Source organism: Toxorhynchites rutilus, chromosome 1 (genome assembly GCF_029784135.1).
Source record: "Toxorhynchites rutilus septentrionalis strain SRP chromosome 1, ASM2978413v1, whole genome shotgun sequence".
NCBI lineage: Eukaryota > Metazoa > Arthropoda > Insecta > Diptera > Culicidae > Toxorhynchites > Toxorhynchites rutilus.
In genome coordinates, this window is record NC_073744.1 from 188,376,623 (window position 1) to 188,398,467 (window position 21,845).

At 39.3% G+C, this 21,845-nt stretch overlaps 1 protein-coding gene across 5 annotated transcripts in view; it reads right to left on the reverse strand.

The window, feature by feature from the left end:
• LOC129762012 (plexin-A2) overlaps positions 1 to 21,845 on the reverse strand; it is a 138,456-nt gene that overhangs the window by 51,776 nt on the left and 64,835 nt on the right. For all 5 annotated transcript variants that reach the window (XM_055759961.1, XM_055759971.1, XM_055759981.1 and 2 more), the window contains one exon: positions 20,919 to 21,121. In XM_055759961.1, the coding sequence (XP_055615936.1) occupies positions 20,919 to 21,110 (192 nt within the window). In that variant the 5' untranslated portion in view covers positions 21,111 to 21,121. The remainder of the gene's footprint in view (positions 1 to 20,918; positions 21,122 to 21,845) is intronic.

Consider the following 21,845-nt stretch of genomic DNA (forward strand, 5'->3'; position numbering starts at 1 on the left):
ATTTCACGAAAAAAATCCTTTTACGCATATGTTAGAATTTCAACGATGACAGACTTATAGAACTTTTTCTTTGTTTCGGATTCTGTTGGCTCAAACTGACTCTACATTGAAAAGTATGCTACGTAATCCGATTTTGTTGCTTTCATTTGAAAGATGCGAAAATTTAGTACAGGATATAGTAGTGGAACATCTAAATTAGTGGATTAAAATAACATTTTTGAAGTGGAAAATTTAAAAGTTTTTTTTTTATTTGTAATTATTAATTTTATCCTAATAATTCATACTAAACTTGATTGTTTCTATCAATTAAATTAAAGCTCTCTAACCTCTCTACAATTTGTTCTTTGACGCCCAACTTCTATCTCTCTTAATTTCGCTGCAATATCGATATAAACAATTCCTGATGAAGATTCAATCAAAATCATCAAAAATCGCGATTTTTAATCCACTGTACTTATAAAAACCACTTAAATTTCACCTTAATGCTGAAAGGTTAATTTTTTTTCTTGAAATTATTCATATTTGAATTATAAAAAAAATCTTTTTTTTTCAAACTGTATACAATCGAGTCCTAAATTTTACATAATCGAATCATATATAATCGAATTTGTATATAATCGAGTCCGACTTGCACGAGGCACTAGGTTAACAAAGAAAATATTGATTAAGTATGTTACTCAAACTGAATTGTAACGATCACGCAGGAACTGTTCAATCACAACGAAAAGTTCGAATAGTTTCACAGGAACATTTTCAGTTGATTTCAATATTCCGGACATATTCTTCAGGTTTGATTTAACGTTCGAATTAACATCTCAATAGAACTACTATCTTCAGCGTTTTTCTCAGGTTTTTCAACACTTTCCAGTATATCGGTATCTGGCATCAGATCACAGCAAATCACGTTTTGGTCCTTTTTGCACTAATTATTAAAAGACATTGAGCAATCGAACGGTATTCTACCGTCGACATCGCTCACGACACATTAATTATGCCAGCGGAATATCACTCCCGTTGGTTGTTGGTTGTGCTTTAAAGTTAGGATTTCCCAGTTTCTGGACAAATTCTCAAGCCATATCCCGAAGAATAGAAGAGAGGTAAATTATTTTGTCTAGCTTGACAAGACAAAAATTCATTGACCGCTCCAGCTTCTCGATTCTGACCAACCTTATATGCTTTTGGTCTAGATACAATTTTCCATTCCGATTCCATTTTTACTTTAGTTTGAGTAGTGTTGATACCGCACTTTGTGCAATACTGAAATTATTTGCAGCTTCAGACCCCTTCCGACCATATTTTTCGACCTGCTCGATGATGCTCAAACCTTGCGCAATGGTTAGCGTTTTGATTGTTCGCTTGAAAGGTTTCTCGTGGTTTTCCATACTTGAAAAGAAATTGTTTGATGACACGAACACTCCGTCTTCAACTTCAAGGGCAATTGAAATCTGAAGTAATAACGCACAAAAACATGTACGCGAAAATCAATCGAGTTAGGGAGGTGAAATTCCATGGAAAAATTAATCAAAACACATCGAGTAAGAGAGGCATCGAGTTAGGGAGGTATCGTGTTATGGAGAGAAGAATGCTTGTAAAATCGAAGGTGCCATGAAATCCATCGAGTTAGGGAAAATATCGAGATACAGAACATCGAGTTAGGGAGAGTTGACTGTATAATCGAATCCAAAATTGTATATAATCGAATCACATATAATCGAGTCTGTATATAATCGAGCACGACCTGTACTGTATTCTATTAGTTTCATTATTGAGGGGATTGCAAAAAATACATAGTCGACCATTTTGTGGCGGCGATCTTTTCGAATTTATGTTGTTCAGAGTGTAGTGTATTCTCCAAATCATTCAGCCATTTTTTTTTGCGGCGGCCAAATTGAATTTTTCCAGATCATGGAATACGCAGTTTTATAATGACAGTAGAATTAAATATATGTTCCAAATTTCAGATCAATCATTCAACGAGAACGGGATCAATTTTCTATTAATGTGGGACAACCCAACAAACATTCAAACATACATAGAAACAGGTCAAGCTGAATGAAACCATTCAAAAAGTAATTAGTTGTTTGAGGACTGTGGCCATCTTGAAATTGGATTTTTCATAATCTTCTATGTTCAACTAGTCGAGAACTTTCTTTTGATACATTTTTGGGCATTTTTCATAAATAACTGTGTTCTACTAGATACCCATATTGATGGGGTTCTGAGAGAATAGGTAATCCGCCATTTTGTAGTGGCCGCCATCTTGGTTTGCATTTTTCATAAATAACTGTATTCTACTAGTCAAGCCCTTTCATCTGATACCCATATTGATGGGGTTGTGAAAAAAATATACATGGCACCATTTTGTTGTGGTGGCCATTTTGGATCTGAATTTTTCATAAATAACTGTATTCTACTAGTCAAGCCCTTTCATTAGAACCCCATATTGATGGGGTTCTGAGAAGATATGTAATCCGCCATTTTGTAGTGGCCGCCATCTTGGATTTACATTTTTCATAAATAACTGTATTCTACTGGTCAAGCCCTTTCATTTGATACCCACATTGATGGAGTTCTGAGAAAATATGCAATCCGCCATTTTGTAGTGGCCGCCATCTTGGATTTACATTTTTCATAAATAACTGTATTCTACTGGTCAAGCCCTTTCATTTGATACCCACATTGATGGAGTTCTGAGAAAATATGCAATCCGCCATTTTGTAGTGGCCGCCATCTTGGATTTTCATTTTTCATAAATAACTGTGTTCTACTAGTCAAGCTCTTTCATTAGATACCCATATTGATGGGGTTCTGAGAAGATATGTAATCCGCCATTTTGTAGTGGCCGCCATCTTAGATTTACATTTTTCATAAATAACTGTATTCTACTAGTCAAGCCCTTTCATTTAATACCCATATTGATGGAGTTCTGAGAAAATATGCAATCCGCCATTTTGTAGTGGCCGCCATCTTGGATTTGCATTTTTCATAAATAACTGTGTTCTACTAGTCAAGCCCTTTCTTTTGATACCCATATTAACTATTCAATATAGAGTTATTATACAAATTATTTAAAATTTCGAGTCTTAAATTCCGGATAATCGAGTCCGACCTGTATATGCTTTGTGAGTAAAAAAATTGAACAAATGCCATGTAAGGTCAGTTCATGCATTGTGCTAGATTATGTTGTTCGTTACAAGTAAATTTAATGACAGTCCTTTTACGTTTGGTATGATGCCTAGGACAAAATATGTTAATGGTAGAATTATCGAACGATTGTTTTATTGAACATTGTCCGCTGGAGTTTGCATCTCTCAGGTGTACGTACTTCTCGAACCGCGAATTTGCTTAAAACTTGAAAGTTCTTTCGCCTCTAGTGTCTGCAAGATTCTCCCAGGTTCCTATGCTTAGAAGACCGTGTTAGGGGAACATATTCTAGTCTGCACAAAGGCAAGCGAGTATAAAAGTACTTGCAGTTTACATTTATTTGCAAAGCCGATTTCCCCAGAAACCTTAGTTTTGGTGTCTGTGTTAGGCAAACACATTTCAGTCGGAACAAAAATGCCCCCGACTTGCATGAATTTGCAATGCCGATTTCCCCACACACTTTGGTTCTGAAGTCTGTGTTAGGGTAACACATTTCAGTCGGAACAAAAATACTCCCGACCTGCATGAATATACAATGCCAATTTCCCCACACACCTTGGTTCTGAAGTCTGTGTTAGGGAAACACATTTCAGTCGGAACAAAAATACCCCCAACTTGCATGAATTTGCAATGCCGGCACTTTGGTTTTGAAATCTCTGTAAGGGAATACATTTCGGTGGGAACAAAAGCTCCTCTGCCTTTCATGTGTTAACAATGTCGATTTAACCAACGCTGCTTAGTTTTGAAGTCTGTGTTAGGGAACACATTTCTGTGAGAACAAAAATCTCCCTACTTTCATGCAATCGACGAATCAGCAATCGATGCGGAACAATCTCCTTCAGTTTTCTGTCGCAGCTCTTAGCGACCAGACGACAATGGCAGTGAATAGCCTTTCTCAAGGACGAGTGTTTAGTTCAGTTTTCCAAATTGTTTTTTTTATGGCCAGATGAGAATGAACTGACAATATATGTGTAGGCTTTTATTTAACATGCCGATCATCTGAATCGGCCCAGTAGTTCAAAAGTAATAAATTTTTTTAAAAAGTCATTTTTGGGAAAAAGGGAAAAATGATTTTTCGGACCATCGGATAACTTTGAAAAATCATAACCCAAAAACGAAAAAAAACGCATTCGTGGTTTCGACATATGTTATGTGAAAAATCCTCAGCTTTCCAGAAAAAATTTTAAAAAATATACCACCTTTGGTCCCGAGACCATGAAAACTATAAAAAACAAATACAATCAATAATGACGAAAACATAATTCGAATTTTCTGTAACTTTAGTGTTTTTCCAAGAAAGACCAGCTAATTGGCAGTAATTTGATATGTCGAACATCTGAATTGGTTGAGTGGCTCGAAAGTTATGAATTTAAAAAAAAGTCATTTTTGGCAAAAATGCGAAAAAATGGATTTTTCGGACCACCCTAAAATGAAAGTGGGCACCCTAACAAAAAATAAAAAAAATACGGATCTAATAATTTGCGATGAAGAACAAAACTACCACTTTTGACGAAAATCTGAGAACCACTATATATATATGATATATTGTGAGGTATACAAATATACCCCACCCGGTGTAATACAACCGAATACAATTTCGAACCACGATAAACAGCAAGCACAGTTTCTCTCTAATCCCACGGATTATTTATCTACAAACACCGGCGATTAACAGCCCAATCCGGTAGTGATTTATCTGTTGTATACTGTAATGAACGACTTGAATCGAACACTTGAATTGTAAAGCAGGAGAAAAGCATGTCGTCGTCGATTTAAACATTATTATTATTATCATTATTAGTTCCATCTGCCATCGAACTCAGAACGGTTTAGGTTTTGTTTCCATGGAAAGCGTTGGGATGGGAGCTTATCATCATTTCAACTTTATTATCATTTGGGCTCACATTAATTTAGAGAAAAGTGAAAATTCACCCTGTTTTCGGTGGTAACAATAACACAAGCCCTGGTGTGTTTGGGGGAGCTCAAATTGCCAACGATTGTTGTTATGCACAGACGCAATGAAACAAAGAAAAGAAGCGTAACAGTTGTAATTTGATTGCAATAGGCGAGGTCAATGAGGCCTGAAATCAACCGCCCGAAGATGAGCCAATAAATATTGCAGCAAAGAGTAACTTTTTCTCATCTCTTCCGGTTTCAATTCAACAGCTAGAACAGGGTGAGATTAAAAACGCAGATTTATTTATGACTAAATCATGACCAACCGAGGAATCTATCCCTCTGCCAAAATTCCAGCCCAAAACAGGCAACCGACAATCGACAAGGACAGTAGGGGGGGAGGAAACATCTCACCCACCGGTTTTGCAAAGCTCGGAGCAAAAGTTGGAAAATCCTTTTCGATCCATGCTTCGCCGGTTTTGTAATATGTGCTTCTCAGCTACATGAAAGCGAGGGAGAAGCGAGAACAAAAAAAAAGAAACGCATCCAAACCAAACCAACCGAACGAGAGCGAAAATTACAGAATGCGCAGAAGCGCATACCATTTTCCAGGAGAATGGAAGAGAAAATCAGAGCAAAACCAGTCACCATACAGTCTCGAACGACTCCAAGTCTCCAATGTAAATACCCACGCGAGGGAGTGTGTAAATAAGTTTACGTGCTTGTCACCAGCGTCGCTTGCCACTTCCTCCTAGCACAAGCCCCAGAACCAAGCGCCAGCGCCGTCCATTCGTCATCGAAAGCAACTCTTCGTTTCGCAACAGAAACTTTGACTGACTGTCAGCTATGCAATGGCGGTCCGTCCCATAGGACTTTAGTTTTACCACCCACTGATCCACCCATCCTACTAGCCGGTTACAACTACACCCTCACAGCCAGCCGTGCGGTATCCCCCACGGATACGGACAGTGCTCGCGCGAAACGAGACATCTGAGGTAAAAACGGGAAAACAGGATGGAGGAAAGTTGGGAGCATCAGCATCAGCAGCAGGGAAGAAGATCGGTCGCCAAGACACACGGAAATCGGTCGGCCATCGCAACAATAATGCCAGGAAGCCGCTGCCGCCGCCGGAGGACATAAACGAACGGTTGGAATTTTTGAGATTTAGTCCCATTGTGCCTTTCTCGTCTTCCTCTTCTACCACACACACACAGCGTCGTTTGGAATTCTTCCGGATCCACATTGGTGGCGCGGCGTTGATAAGCATCGAAAGGAAGAAGCCGTAGCTCCGTCGCACGGACGGTTGCCATGAAATGGGTCCACAAGAAGCGGACACAGAGAGGAGTAAATCGTTTCACGGGAATCACTGAATAGCTTCGGATCGGATTTCTCTGGTGGGAGTTTTAATTGTTATTGGCTGGGACGACTTTGTTAAATAGCCTCGGCTGTGCGTTTGTTTGGTTTCCCATTTGGGATTTCCCCCACATTTCCAGTTCTAATTACCTGCCTCGACAGTAGGATTTCGACAGGGCTTAGCTGGGGAGAGAGGGAAGCGATAAATATTGTAATGGGTTGTCAACGTTTTCCGATGAGTTAATTACACGTTTGCAATCGACGTTCGTTCAGTGGAATTGTTACACCAGATTGCGATCCGCAAGCCTCGGTAACCTCGATTACATTCAGCACAACCAAAAATCGCTCAATGTCTTGCAAATTAACATACATCATAGCTCCCCCTCCTTTTGCTTCGGTGATTTCTATTTCAGTACAGCATCTTTTTCTCTGTATCTATCTTGCTGTTGTCGAATTTGAAACCCATCCATCATTATTCACGGACTACTCTCCGACTCGCAGTGTGATGGAGGAGATATCCGTCTTTCCAACATGCAATGGCCATTGCTCGCTTGATTGCTGCACGGTACCCCGCCGATTGCACCGATCCATCAGTCCAATTATTTCGTCCGTAGCCCTGGTCTTCACGCGTCTTCATGCAGTCAAATCGTGGTTGTTCACGATTTGATGAACTGTTGCGTTGCGAGATACATATACGGCATTGGACGAACTATTTGGAACTGATGTCGAATAGTGGTGAGAAACGTCATCAAACTTCAATGTTCTGAAACTCCAACACAATCATATATTAGGTGCGCAACAATGTCGATGGATGGCTTCAGCCATATCAAAAACGTAATGAGGTCAGTTTCGACATATGGTAAACAAACCAATTTGACACATTACTCATTTTGTTTAGGCGTTACATACTTTTTGCGTTTATACACAAAATGACGAATAATATGACGCCGAATTACCTACGAAATACTATAATGTATGGAAGAGATATGAATCGATATAATACGAGACAAGCAAGTGACTTCAGAACCATGAACTTCCGAATGTCGTGTACCCAAAACTGAATTTGTTATAAGGGCTATCGACTGTATAATACCTTACCCAATGAGGCAAATACAGCAACAAGCCTTCGAATGTTCCGTAGTATTTATAAAGAGTTTTTGAAGCATGATTTAGATTTTTGACCTGGTGTATAATCAATGTTAGTATGTAAGATGACGAAGCTATTTTTTTTTATCCTTGGTGATGAAGTTATGACGGATTTTTTTTTTGTGCTTTTGTCTTTTTTATCATTAGACTATGATGATGGTGGTATTTTATTTGTTGTACTCGTTTTTTATTTTTTTTTTTGACGTAGGACTACGTCTAACCGGAAGATATGGGGTGAAATGGAAATCTAGGCACTGAACAAGTAGGAAAAAATGCAAGATTTGGAACGCTTATAACTCGAGCATTTTTCAATAGATCGCAAAGGTTTTTGCATCAATTGATAGGAAATATATCTACGCATCTATCATAACAAATAACATTTCATTTTTCTTGAGATAAATAATTGAATAATTGTGAAATATCAAGCATTGTCCAAATACACTATGTGCCCATTTTTGATTGGTCCATTTTGTGCTCCTCAAATCGTACCGACCAAAACGGGCAAGCAGAGCAGCAGCGAAATAGAATGAAGCACGATTGGAAAGGAAAAAGAAAAAAATGAGGGAAACATTGGTCGCAGTCTCACACATGCGTAATTCTCGAGCCAGCCAGTCAGCTTAAAAATCCCCTCTCCGCTGCCGTAACGATCATTCTCATCCGAACCGTACACCACATCGTTTCGCATCACCTCACATCAACAAACCAACACAAGCAGCCATGGTTGGATATGGCAAAGGAGGAAAAGTGAAGGGAAAGGCAAAATCCCGCTCGAACCTTGATCTGGAGTTCCCGCTCGTGTTGATCTGGAGTTCCCCGCAAGGGTAGCTAGGCCGAGCGCGTTAGTACCAGTGCACCAGTCCACCTAGCCGGCGTTATATAGTTTCGGCCGCCGTAGTGATCGAGTTAGCTGGCAAAGCTGCTCGCGACGATAAGAAAACCCGCATTCGGAACAGAACACATTCGGTTCGGCGGACATCAAGACAACAGGCAGTTGCAGCGAATGGCGAGTGGCAAACGCAATCGCAAAACGGCATCAGGTAGCAGAAGAAAAAAGTTTGTTCTTTATACAAACTGCTTTGGTGGCAAATCCAGAACAAGGCGGCATCGAGGGCGTTCGAAATGGTTTTTTTCAAAACCACGAGTACTAAGTTTTCTAAATTCCATAAAACAAGGCGCTTTTCAGGGCCATTAAACCTTCCAAAAAAGAGTTTAGGAAATAAAGTTCAATGCTTTCTAAAACATTATCCAAAATAATAATAAAACACAAATTGATGTTTTCATAATTTGTTTGCCAGGATCTGATGAGTATGTGAATTTGGCAGTTGTTCTGAGCTTATTGATAGTTGGGGACTTTCCTGATTATTCAATTTTCACCAATTCTTAAATTGTTTCCAGATTTAAAGTACAGTGATCTACAATTAGTTCGACATTTAGCTAATTGGACGGACATGTAATGCGACTTATTTAGTTGGACATTTTTGTAAACATAGAGATCCAAATTATGACCCCACATTGAAAGTCGACACTGTACCACTGTCATCTCAAATGTTCAATTACAGGTTAAAATTACCTCCAATCCGGCACTGAGTGGTGGTAATGCGACGTGCCATTGAATGTAATTTACTGTAAAATATGTCACAAGCTGGATGGGAAGAAATTTTCCAACTGTGAAAGCTGTGGCGAGTGACAACAAATCGCTAAACAGGAAGGTTTAGCCGAACAAGATGGGAATATCGAGTGATAACAAAAACACAACACCAAAGGTTCTTTTCAGAACCATCAACATATTCATAAAGAGTAAACAGTAAACTAATCCATTTTTCAGGTAGATAGGTAGGTATTCACGTAGGTGAAGAAAATAAAACAATATATTTAAAATATATATTTAACAAAAGCTGTCCCCTTTGTATAGTCCTACGTCACTCCGGTTATGTCCCCGACATTACCCACCCGTCTTTTTATTTTTATATATTAGACTGTCAAAAAAGTCCTGCGGTATTTTTTTTTTAATTTTCATTTGTTCATAAAATTAGTTACAATCATCTGTTTTAAGTCAAATATGCGCCGTTTTGTTCGATGACTTGTTCCCAACGAGATGCCAACTTCATAATACCCCTGTTATAGAAGCTCGCTTCCTTATTGGCAAAAAACTCGGATAGCCAATTTTCACAGGCCTCTTTTGTGGCTAACTTCTGACTATCTAGCTCGTTCGCCATGGACAAAAACAGGTGGTAGTCACTTGGTGCAAGGTCCGGACTATACGGCGGATGCAAAAGAACCTCCCATCCGAGCTCCCGGAGCTTCTGGCGCGTCAACAAAGAAGTGTGTGGCCTGGCGTTGTCCTGATGGAAGACAATGCGGCCTCTGTTTATCAAAGATGGCCTCTTCTTCATGAGTGCTATCTTCAAGCGGTCCAGTTGTTGGCAGTACAGGTCCGAATTGAGCGTTTGGGCATAGGGAAGCAGCTCATAATAGATTATTCCTTGACAATCCCAGAACCTTCCTGGCCGTTAATGAGGGCTTGGCCACCGTCTGAGACGCTTCAGCGGGCTTCGACCACGACCGTTTGCGCTTCACGTTGTCGTAAGTGACCCACTTTTCATCGCCAGTCACCATCCGCTTCAGAAACGGGTCGATTTTGTTGCGATTCAGCAGCGATTCACATGCGTCGATACGGTCAAAGATGTTTTTTTGCGTCAACGTGTGTGGCACCCATACATCGAGCTTCTTTGTGAATCCTAGCTTCTTCAAATGGTTAATAACGGTTTGATGACTTATCCCCAGCTCTTGGCCGATGCTACCGCTGCTACTATGCCGGTCTTTCTCGGCTAATTCAGCTATTTTGTCGCAATTTTCGACGACAGGCCTTCCGGAGCGTGGCGCATCTTCAACGACCTCTACACCAGAACGAAAACGTTGAAACCATCGTTGTGCGGTGGAAATGGAAACTGTATCGGATCTATAAACTGCACAAATTTTATTGGCAGCTTGAGATGCATTTTTGCCTTTGTCATAGTAGTACTGTAAAATATGTCGGATTTTCTTATTATTTTGCTCCATATTTGCGACACTATAGCTCACGAACGACTTAACCAAACAAAATACTGTCAAGGACTATAAAAATACCTTTCCAACAAGCTATAGTATGACTCGATACAATGAATACAACTAGAACTACGCGCTTAGAAGGACTTTTTTGACAGCTAATATTTCGAGTAGTCTACAACAGTTTGAGCATCGTGCAAGTGAAGCGGCATAGAAAAACTTTAAATTGAGCATTGGCTAAAAATAATGGTTCTGTTTTTAAAAAAAATCATATCATTCTAAGGGATTGAAAGTGGAAATTGCGTACAAGCTAGGGATAGCTCAACCGGAATACTTGTAAATTTATCCTTTTAACAGATGATTGACGAGATCTTTCTGTGCAGTGACAGATCTCATTGCAGATTCAGATTGACGCGATTATACCCCAGGTTGAATGAAGGGATTCCTTGTAAATTTCCTTGTAAATTGATGGCTCATGCTGATATAGGCATTGGGTTCGATTCCCGATCGGTCAAGTGTCTTCCCGGATTGGAAATTCTCTTGACATGCCAAGTAATATTTAGCGTTCAGATAATGCCCTTACTTGTTCTTTTGATTAACAATTTATGGCAGTGGTACAACCGGACCGTTTTTTGTTTTTAACTTGCTCACTGGTTGGTTTTATATTACAAAGAAACTCCTCCATATAATTATCCACAAGATAACTCGTCCAGCTCAAACCTATGTAGGGGAATGAGGTGGGACCATCATCATTTTCAAAAAAGGAAATGTCTGATTTTGTGCCAAATAACACAAAACCAGTCGTAGCTCGGGATTGGTTATAGGTACAAAAAATGCGCCTAATATCAAAATGTAAATAAATCATTGTACAGAGTCTTTCAGATTAAACGCTCACGCAACAAATTTCAATAACTTCTACAAAAGTGAACCGATTTTAATTTTTTTTAAACTGCCATACAAATGAAGCACAAATTTCTGCATATCTCGAGAAGAAATGTTTCTAAGGTAGTTAAATACTCCTCCCACCTCTCTAAGAGGGGGCTGTCATACGAATGAAACACAAATTTCTTCATAACTCGAGAACTAATCAAGCGAATGGAACCAAATTTGGCATATAGAGGTTTCAGGGATCGATAAACGTTTCTATGGTGATTCGACACTCCTCCCCCTCTCTAAGGTCGGGCTGGCACACAGTGGTCCCTGAGAAAATGTAGGCGGCCAAAACCCAAGAACTGAAGTTGCATAAAAACAAAAAAAAATCCTACAGTCCCTTATTCTAGGGCGTTCAAGGCATCTAGGATTACGTGTTTCGCCCCATTCCGCGCGCGCATCATTGCTCTGGCAACGCGATAAGATACCAGTTTCGCATGCTCGCCGATGCCACTATTTCGCGTGTGTTTTTTCTAACATGTGTTTTGGTGAAGTTTTTGAACGATTTTTTTTGGCTCATTATGTTTCTTGAACCATTTTTAACGGAGAATTTGTATTTGTTGTCAATTTCAAAATTCGGTTGGTTGTAGTATGTGTAAACTCCACACAAAGTGAGTACTATTTTGAAAGTTCAATTTTGCCTCGAATGGACTTTTGAAACTTGCCCCGCATTTCCCTGTAAAACTTTTTTAATGAAAGTGTTCCTCAAAGTGTCTGTTCAGGAATGTAGATAATTTTCCTAGCCTAGTCCTAGAAACACGGAGAAAGCTCGCTAACTTTCGAGCTCTCGCTCAATTTGTCTAAATGGTCAGCTTGACCTATCGTAAAGCTTTTTCTCGCGCTTTTAATCTGACCAAGACTATAAATATTAAAGCGCAACGCAGAATCACTCTCTTCATCAGTCGGAAATACATACTGAAGTACTCAACGTCTATCGTGTTATCGCTGGAATATCAGACAGAGTTAAGTTCAATAAAAATCTAACCAAACTGACCGCGTGTTTTAACACCATCGATTTTCGATTTCTTAACAGTGTCTTTTATCACTCAGCACTTGAGTTTTTTACCCGATATCCCCCCTTTTTGGATTTTTTCTCAATATTAACCTGAAATCAGCCATTCCATGACAAACCGATATAGTGGTTCTCAGATTTTCGTGAAAATTGGTAGTTTTGTTCTTTATCGCAAAACATTAGACCCGTATTTTTTAATTTTTTTCAGGAGGGGGACCATTTTCATTTTAGGGTTGTCCGAAAAATCAACTTTTGCTTCTTTTTTCCAAAAATGACTTTTTTCAAAAATTCATAACTTTCGAACTACTAGACCGTTTTAGATGATCCACATATCAAATTAAAGCCAATGGTCTTTTTTGAAAAAATACTACACCTGCAAAAAATTGTTCTCGTTATTATTGATTGTTTTCGTTTTTTATTGTTTTCATAGTCTCAGGACCAAGAGCGCTATATTTTTTCATATTTTTTTCTGAAAAGCTGAGTATTTTTCACATAACATATATGGAAACCAGAGAGGCGCTTTTTTTCGTTTTTGAGTTAGCAAAATCGAAAAGTTACCGTTGGTCCAAAAAATCATTTTTCACTTTCTTTCCAAAAATAATTTTTTTTTTTAATTTATTACTTTTGAACTACTGGATGATCGATATATTAAATTAAAGCCAATTAGCTAACCTTGACACATTTGCCAATTAATTGAATTGATAATGTTCTAAGGCAACTATCCGAGGAAGCAGACGAAGCTTCAGATATATTTTATAGAAAGTATCGGGAAAGCTTTACGTTAAAGACATCCCGATTGAGGACCAATACCGATCTAATGAATCGATTTTTGATCAACTCTAACCCATACATAACGATATTGAGGAAGAAACAAACGAAGAGAAAACTAGCTGTAAGCGGAGAAATCCTGAACTTAGTGAACATCGAAAAATAGATTCAAGCCAATCAGGATGCCGGTGAAGAGGATGTTCAGATTGAAGACCAAGTTCAGATGGAAGATGAAGGAATTCAGATTGAGGACGAAGATGAAGAAGAATAATATGAAGGAGAAGTCGATGAAGACGAGGAAGGAGATGAAAACATGGAAGGAGGCGAAGTCGATATCTAGCAGTACATAAGAAGGATTTTTTTGAATTTTATTTTGCAAAACTTGTGATGCTTTCAGTAAGAATCTCAAATTATGTTGGCAAATACTTATTATCCGTGATGTTTTTTTTCAATAAGTATACCTATCTAATGTTGTATGTTGTGTTGTACAAAATGTTGTTAAATAGATATTTGTGATGTTTTTTCAATAAGTATACCTATCTAATTATGTTGCCAAGTATTTGTATTATGCTATTTTGAATAATATATTTATATTTGGTTAAACCGAGTTGAAAAATGAACTCTGCGTATCCGAAGACACACATTTTGATACCAAACACGATAAAAAGGAAATTTTGAACTTTGCCCACTTGCACCTCCCACCCCTTTTGGTTTTTTTGGTAAAAAAAGAGTTCAAAAATGAACTCAGCGTATCCGAAAACCCCAGTCTACCAAAAATTGTGTTTTTAGCTCAAAAATCTGAGTTTTGGCCGCCTAAACTTTCTCAGGGACCACTGTGTGTCAGACAAATGAAAAATTTGTGCATAACTCAAGAACAAATCAAGCAAATGGAACCGAATTTGGCATACAGAGGTTTTAGGGATTAGGGATTGACACTCCTCCCCCTCCCTAAGGTAGCATTACTCGAGAATCAGTCAAGCAAACGGGACCGAATTAGGCATGTGGAAGTTTTAGAGGGCACGAAATGTTCCTATGGTGGTCCGACCTCCCTCTCTAATGGAGGTGACTTTTGTTTTGTTTCGGACTGGGGTGAGGGGTAAAAATTGTGATTTTGCTTGAATTTTCTTCAGGAATTGTTCATTGTTCGATATTGCAGCGAAATTAAGAAAGATAGAAGTAGGTCTTCATACGAAAATGACTTATATTCCAAAAACTATAAAAGATAGAAAGTTGATATCTTCGACAAAAGTTTATATTTTAACAAGATCTAAAAATTTGTCGAATACATTATATCGCTATCTTGACTTTAAACAAAATTAGGATAAGTTGTGTTCTTTGAAAAAGAAAACATGAAAAAGCTGTTGTTCAAAAAACTTGTTCCCTGTAAAAGTGCCCATCTTCCAATGTATGAACGACTTGTTGGAAATTTTAAGGGCAATTCATGTATATATTTTTGGGAACTTAAAAAAAATACGTTATTGAGAAAAATGAGTTTTAATTTTTAAAATAACTTTTTTGTCAGCGAATTTTTTTTCCAAAAAATTTTTGGTATTTTTTTGTGAAAATCCCAACAATTTCCTACATTTCATCCTTTGACATGAATTTTGTAGGTATCATAGTTTTTTTGTTATAATTTTTTGTTAAAAAGTTAAGAAAAAAAATGGCTTTTTCCAAAAAGTAGTATAATTATTTTTCGAATATTTCAAGTATGCAAAGTTGCTAAAATGACCCATGTCTTTACACCCAAAACGTTTCACTGCTATCGGAAATGATGCTACCAACGGTCAGTCGAGTTGGCATCAAATTCGCCACGTACATAAAAATAATTTTTGTGGGAACTTGAGTGTTCGAAATGATTTAAGGTGGTATTCTAGTGTAGAGACACGCATTTCGGACGTTTTTTAGAGCTCCGTAAAAATAGAACAAAGGATATTTTTAGTATCCATTATATCATTATTTGTTCATCTATATTTTAACAATAGAACAAAAAATGAACGGAGAAAAAATATTCATAACTAGAATAGGTAAGAGCTGATGAAGTGAGAGGGTTCAAAAAAAAAAAGTTGTACCATGGCGTACACGATTCCAGCCCTTCTGGTTATCTGAAACAAAAAAATCGAACAGATTCTGAATCAATAAAGATGCCGCTATCGCATGACCCTCGGACAAGTAAAAAACAATTTTTTTTTTTGCAAAATGGCGGCCGTTTGAAAAACAAAATGCGGCTCAAAACGTTTTTTCTCATGTCTCACGATTTTTCAAAAATAGAAAAACTTCAAAAATATCATATTTTAGATGTTCATGCGATAGGATGCACCCGTGGCCGAGTGGTTAGCGTCTCACATTATCATGCCGGGTGTTCGGATTCGATTCCCGTTCTGGTGGGGGGATTTTTCGTCAGAGAAATTTCCTTCGACTTGCACAGTGGTCACGCGTATTATAGAGCTTGCCCCTCGGAATACATTCAAGGCGTGTTATTTGGCTTAAGAAATCTCAAATAAGTATTAATAAATGACGCTAGTTAATACATACGTTAAGACGGCAAAAGTTCCACAGGGAACGTTAACGACATTCAAAAAGAAGAAGCGATAGGAAGCTGCCCAGCAGATTGTATCCATATAAATTTTATATGAATCGGTTCTGTAGAACTTGAGATATCGTGTACGCCAGTTTGAAAAAACTAGTTTCGAGAAAAACGCGTTTGAGGTTCTTTGTTATGGCCGTACCAGGTTAGATATCGCATCACTAAAATGGCTCTAGCTCGGTAAATAATAGATTTTCGATCTATTATTTTCTTTTCTATGGTATATTCTTGAATGCCTAAACTACAGAAATATGAAGGAAACAATTTTTGATTTTTTTTTTCAGATTTCTAGACTAGAATACTCCCTTAAATCATGATATCAATTGTGGGTGGAACGAAGTTCGCCAGCGTCAGTTAGTATCAAATAAATCTTCGAGGATTCCCGATTCAATTGGTATGCAAATCGTCAAAATTCGTTCGCAGCAAAAATAGTTATTAACGTTAACTTTATTTCATAAAAACGTGACCTGTTTTCTGATAAGACACAATTAATGGAAGACTTAGTCCTAAAATCATGTTCAAATTTACATGCATTGGACCGAAGGTCTTAAGGTGGCCGTACACTGTTTGTCCGGAGCTATATTTGACGCTTTTTAACAGATAAAGTTTGGTTTAAATTTGGTACAAACACTATTTCGTTTGTCACGGTTCAATTTTTTTGACGTAGGACTACGTCTAACCGGAAGATATAGGGGGTGAAATGGAAATCTAGGCACTGAACAAGTAGGAAAAAATGCAAGATTTGGAACGCTTATAACTCGAGCATTTCTCAATAGATCACAAAGGTTTTTGCATCAATTGATAGGAAATATATCTACGCATCTATCATAACGAATAACATTTCATTTTTGTTGAGATAAATAATTGAATAATTGTGAAATATCAAGCATTGTCAAAATGCACTATGTGCCCATTTTTTATTGGTCCATTTTGTGCTCTTCAAATCGTACCGACCAAAACGGGCAAGCAGAGCAGCAGCGAAATAGAATGAAGCACGATTGGAAAGGAAAAAGAAAAAATATGAACGAAACATTGGTCGCAGTCTCACACATGCGTAATTCTCGAGCCAGCCAGTCAGCTTAAAAATCCCCTCTCCGCTGCCGTAACGATCATTCTCATTCAAACCGTACACCGCATCGGTTCGCATCACAACACATCAACAAACCAACCCAAGCAGCCATGTATGGACATGGTAAAGGAGGAAAAGTGAAGGGAAAGGCAAAATCCCGCTCGAACCGTGTTGATCTGGAGTTCCCCGCAAGGGTAGCTAGGCCGAGCGCGTTAGTACCAGTGCACCAGTCCACCTAGCCGGCGTTATATAGTTTCGGCCGCCGTAGTGATCGAGTTAGCTGGCAAAGCTGCTCGCGACGATAAGAAAACCCGCATTCGGAACAGAACACATTCGGTTCGTCGGACATCAAGACAACAGGCAGTTGCAGCGAACGGCAAACGCAATCGCAAAACGGCATCAGGTAGCAGAAGTAAAAAGTTTGTTCTTTATACAAACTGCTTTGGTGGCAAATCCAGAACAAGGCGGCATCGAGGGCGTTCGAAATGGTTTTTTTTTTCAAAACCACGAGTACTAAGTTTTCTAAATTGGAACCATTCCATAAAGCAAGGCGCTTTTCAGGGCCATTAAACCTTCCAAAAAAGAGTTTAGGAAATACAGTTCAATGCTTTCTAAAACGTTATCCAAAATAATAATAAAACACAAATTGATTTTTTCATAATTTGTTTGCCAGGATCTGATGAGTATGTGAATTTGGCAGTTGTTCTGAGCTTATTGATAGTTGGGGACTTTCCTGATTATTCAATTTTCACCAATTCTTAAATTGTTTCCAGATTGAAAGTACAGTAATTTACAATTAGTTCGACAATTAGCTTATTGGACGGACATGTAATGCGGCTTATTTAGTTGGACATTTTTGTAAACATAGAGTTCGGGGTCCAAATTATGACCCCACATTGAAAGTCGACACTGTACCACTGTCATCGCAAATGTTCAATTACAGGTTAAAATCGCCTCCAATGCGACACTGAGTGGCGCTTCGGCACGTCGCATTGAATGTAATTTACTGTACAACATGTCACAAAGCTGGATGGGAAGAAATTTTACAACTGTGAAAGCTGTGGCGAGTGACAAATGCAATCGCTAAACAGAAAGGTTTAGCCGAACAAGATGGGAATATCGAGTGATAACAAAACAATAAACTCTTTAGATTGAAGATAATTTTGTGATCTGAAAAGGACCCTTTTTAGCCTGCATGTGAATCCAACGAGCGAACAAATCGTAATGAATGTATTTTTTTCGCTCCCTTTTAACGCTCATTCGTTCGTCTCGTTGGACTCGCCCCTCTGGCTGAGTCTGCCGATTTGTCTCTATCCTGTGAGTGTGTACCGCTAGAGTATAAAACACGCGGACCCCAAAAAATATCTTATTTTCTTTCAAACCGTAAACCCGTGTGGTTGTACGGCATCGGCATCGTGGACGTAACAAAGGAGGACAAGTTAAGGGAAAGGCAAAGTCTCACTCGAACCGTGCAGGTCTCCAGTTCCCTGTTGGTCGCATTCACTGATTGCTCCGCAAGGGTAACTAGGCCGAACGGATTGGTGCCGGAGCACCAGTATACCTAACAGCGATTATAGAGTTTCGGCCGTCGGAGTGCTCGAGTTGGCTTGCAAAGCTGCTCACGACAATCAGAAAACCCGCATCAAGAACAGAGCAGCTTCGGTTCGGCGCTCATCAAGACAACAATTAGTTTCAGTGAGTGGCAAAGTGTTTCTCCGGCACGTCGCATAACATGTCACAAGCTGGATGGGAAGAAATTTTCCAACTGTGAAAGCTGTGGCGAGTGGCAAACGCAATAGCTAAACAGGAAGGTTTAACCGAACAAAATGGGAATATCGAGTGATAACAAAAACACAACACCAAAGGTTCTTTTCAGAACCATCAACATGTTCATAAATAGTAAACAGTAAACTAATCCATTTTTCAGGTAGATAGGTAGGTATTCACGTAGGAGAAGAAAATAAAACAATATATTTAAAATATATATTTAACAAAAGCTGTCCCCTTTGTATAGTCCTACGTCACTCCGGTTATGTCCCCGACATTACCCACCCGTCTTTTTTTTGTCAAAAATTGACTTTTTGGCACTCGGTCGATTTTCCGTCTGAAATGTCGACTCTTTACAAAAAAATTGGTTTTTCAAGATAACAAATTCAATGCGTTTCATGCAATTTTGAGACAATCGACTTAATTTTTTTTTATAATTGCCTCGTATTTTGAAGAAAAAAAACAGTGTTGATTTTTCACGAAAAAAAAGGTATATGACAGTAGATCTCGACGTTTCATGCTATTTTAAGACATTTGGAATCAGATTTTTTTTCTCGAGAACACCATTTTTATGTACCAAAAATCCCAAAAACTTGCTGAAAATAGCGTTTTCACATGGATGTGGAAGGCAATCGAATGTAAACACAAATATTGACGTCAAGATGTGATAAAGTAGCTATTGCAGCTTATGCTATCATGCAATCTTGACAATTTTGAAGATAGGTCAGAACCTCATCTATCGGATTCTATAGCAAACTCTAGAGAAAAAGTTGATGAAGAAAAATCGATCAAGTCACCTGCACCTCTTCGATGATGGGTTTTCACAATCCCAGTCACTATACATTATACATTTGGTTTTCAACCTTGTTACAATTATCTAATAAACAATAAGCTTCGTATGCTATGTTCGATGGCTTCTTCTCGATTCGGCTTGTTTATGACGTATCATATTCAGAAAACGAACGCACTCAAGCTTGATTTGTGGATTTTTGCTGCACTCAGAGAACTGCATTGCTAAACTATACAGAAGTCGATCAATATCGTCAAAAATATGGATACGAAAGCCAATCTATCCTGCGATATAAATGACACATATCGTAAATATACATGAACACAATTTCCGCAAAAACAACAACAACAGCACACACAAAGAGAGAAACACTAAACATCCCCTCATCATAGATGTGTGTCCGCACGCTGCATGTAAATGACATTTTCCCAGCATGGATGGCTCGAGGCAAAGGACAAACCCATAAACACAAATAAACATCCGTTCTTATCGGGAGAATTCCATCTCGATTCGCATGAAACAGCCGCCGCCACAACCGAACAGATGGCACCACTTGGCCCAAAATCAACACTCGATTTGCAACACAACAAGACAGAGAAAGTGAGAGACAAGTGTGGAGCAAAAAAAAAAAGAGGTGGGTGCACGTGAGAGGAAAAGAAAGCGGTGAGAATTGTTTTGAATGCTTACAGCGAAGATACGTATATAATGACATTAAATGCATCAGCGCAATTCAATGTGTTTCGGGGGGAGAGTCATCCTTCGCATTCCATACTTTTCTCTTGTCGCTCTCCCTCTCTCGCACTCAGAAACCACCGAGGGAAAGAAGGCTACGAAGGGCTCTTGTGTGCGTGAGTGTGTGTAAGTGTACTTTCGGGGTTCTTTATATTTTCCGCCGCTTGGAGAATTATAGGCGAGTATAAATTCGTCGTGAAAGGGAAAAACTTATTTTTCGCGTGCCGGCGTCCGCAGACGAGGGGAAACGGGTTCCGAGAAGGGTTCTCGAGAGATTTAAAAATAAATTATCAGGATACAACAGCGCGGGTGAAGTAGACGAAGAAGTTTCGCCTGCTTTGTCCCCTTCCATCCCCCCCCATGTTTTTTTCACACCCTTCAGCCTTATGTCGACTGTCATTTTACGAGCGGCAGCAGCAAACAGTGGGACCCTCCTGGTGCGTTCCGCGCGGTAGGGTGAGTCGAAAATTGGGTGTGTGATGTTGTAAAGCCGTTTTGGACCATCGTTCCCAAAACCTCCTGCTGTTTGCTCCTGCTACTACTCTTGGTGGTCATTGAGAGTATGGAGTTAAATTGGATTTGGGACGGAATAAAAAGTGAAAACACCACCAACCTAGGTGGGGTAGACACACCCCGTAGCCACCCGGAGAAAGTTTAAAGAGAAAACAAATCACAGACTTACCATGCCAGTGGTTCTGTCCACCGCCAGATGATTCAAGGTAGAATTAAAAACTATTTGACTAACTAGTCGACTGCTAAGGTTCTCTGTGCCATTCGCTCCCTTCAGCGGGAAGTTGCTGTTCGCCAGTGGCTGCGCGCACAGAATCTTAATGAGGATGATAAGGATGATACCGCACCACCGGATTCGCTCCATTGCTATGAGTTCTAGAATGAGATGGAAACAAAAAGACGGAAGATTCGTTACAATTTAGTCAAACTGTGAGTTTGGTAATTCCGGCTGTAAGTGAAATGACGAGAAAGTTTTTCCTTCTCCCCTGGGCGCTGCTTGGCATGCATTGGCGGTGCTTTGCTCTCCTGGATTCGGTGGCAGAGGTTAGATCCATAACCTCCTCCTTTGGTGCCAAGGGTTGACGTTTAGTTGGCTTCAAGTACACACTGCCTGCTCACACATACGCACACTCATACAAGCACACATACACACACACACACACGAACACACTCCCATAATGCCCCTGTGCGCTGCATTCATAAAACACGACCCACAACGAGACGCAGTCAATTATGGGTAATAATTCCCGAACAAAAGAAAAACGACCTCCTCCGACAAGCGCGCAAATGAATGGCGCAAAGAGTATGTGGATCTGTGTGGGGGTACATAACGGTAACAACGGTGGTAGGTAATCGACCCGAAAAGCAAGAACACATTACCCCAGCGTGCCATCAAAACGCACGGCGGCGATGGTGATTACGGTGAATATTACGCTCCACGCACTTTGTACGCGTTTTCCGAGGGGGGCGACACATTCCGGCTGATGGATAAGTGAATTAACGGCATATCGTATTCACAACCTATCGCAAACATACGCGCTACCTTTGCGCGTCTATGGAATCTGGAGTTGTATACAGCCCAAGTTCATCAGCCCCACGC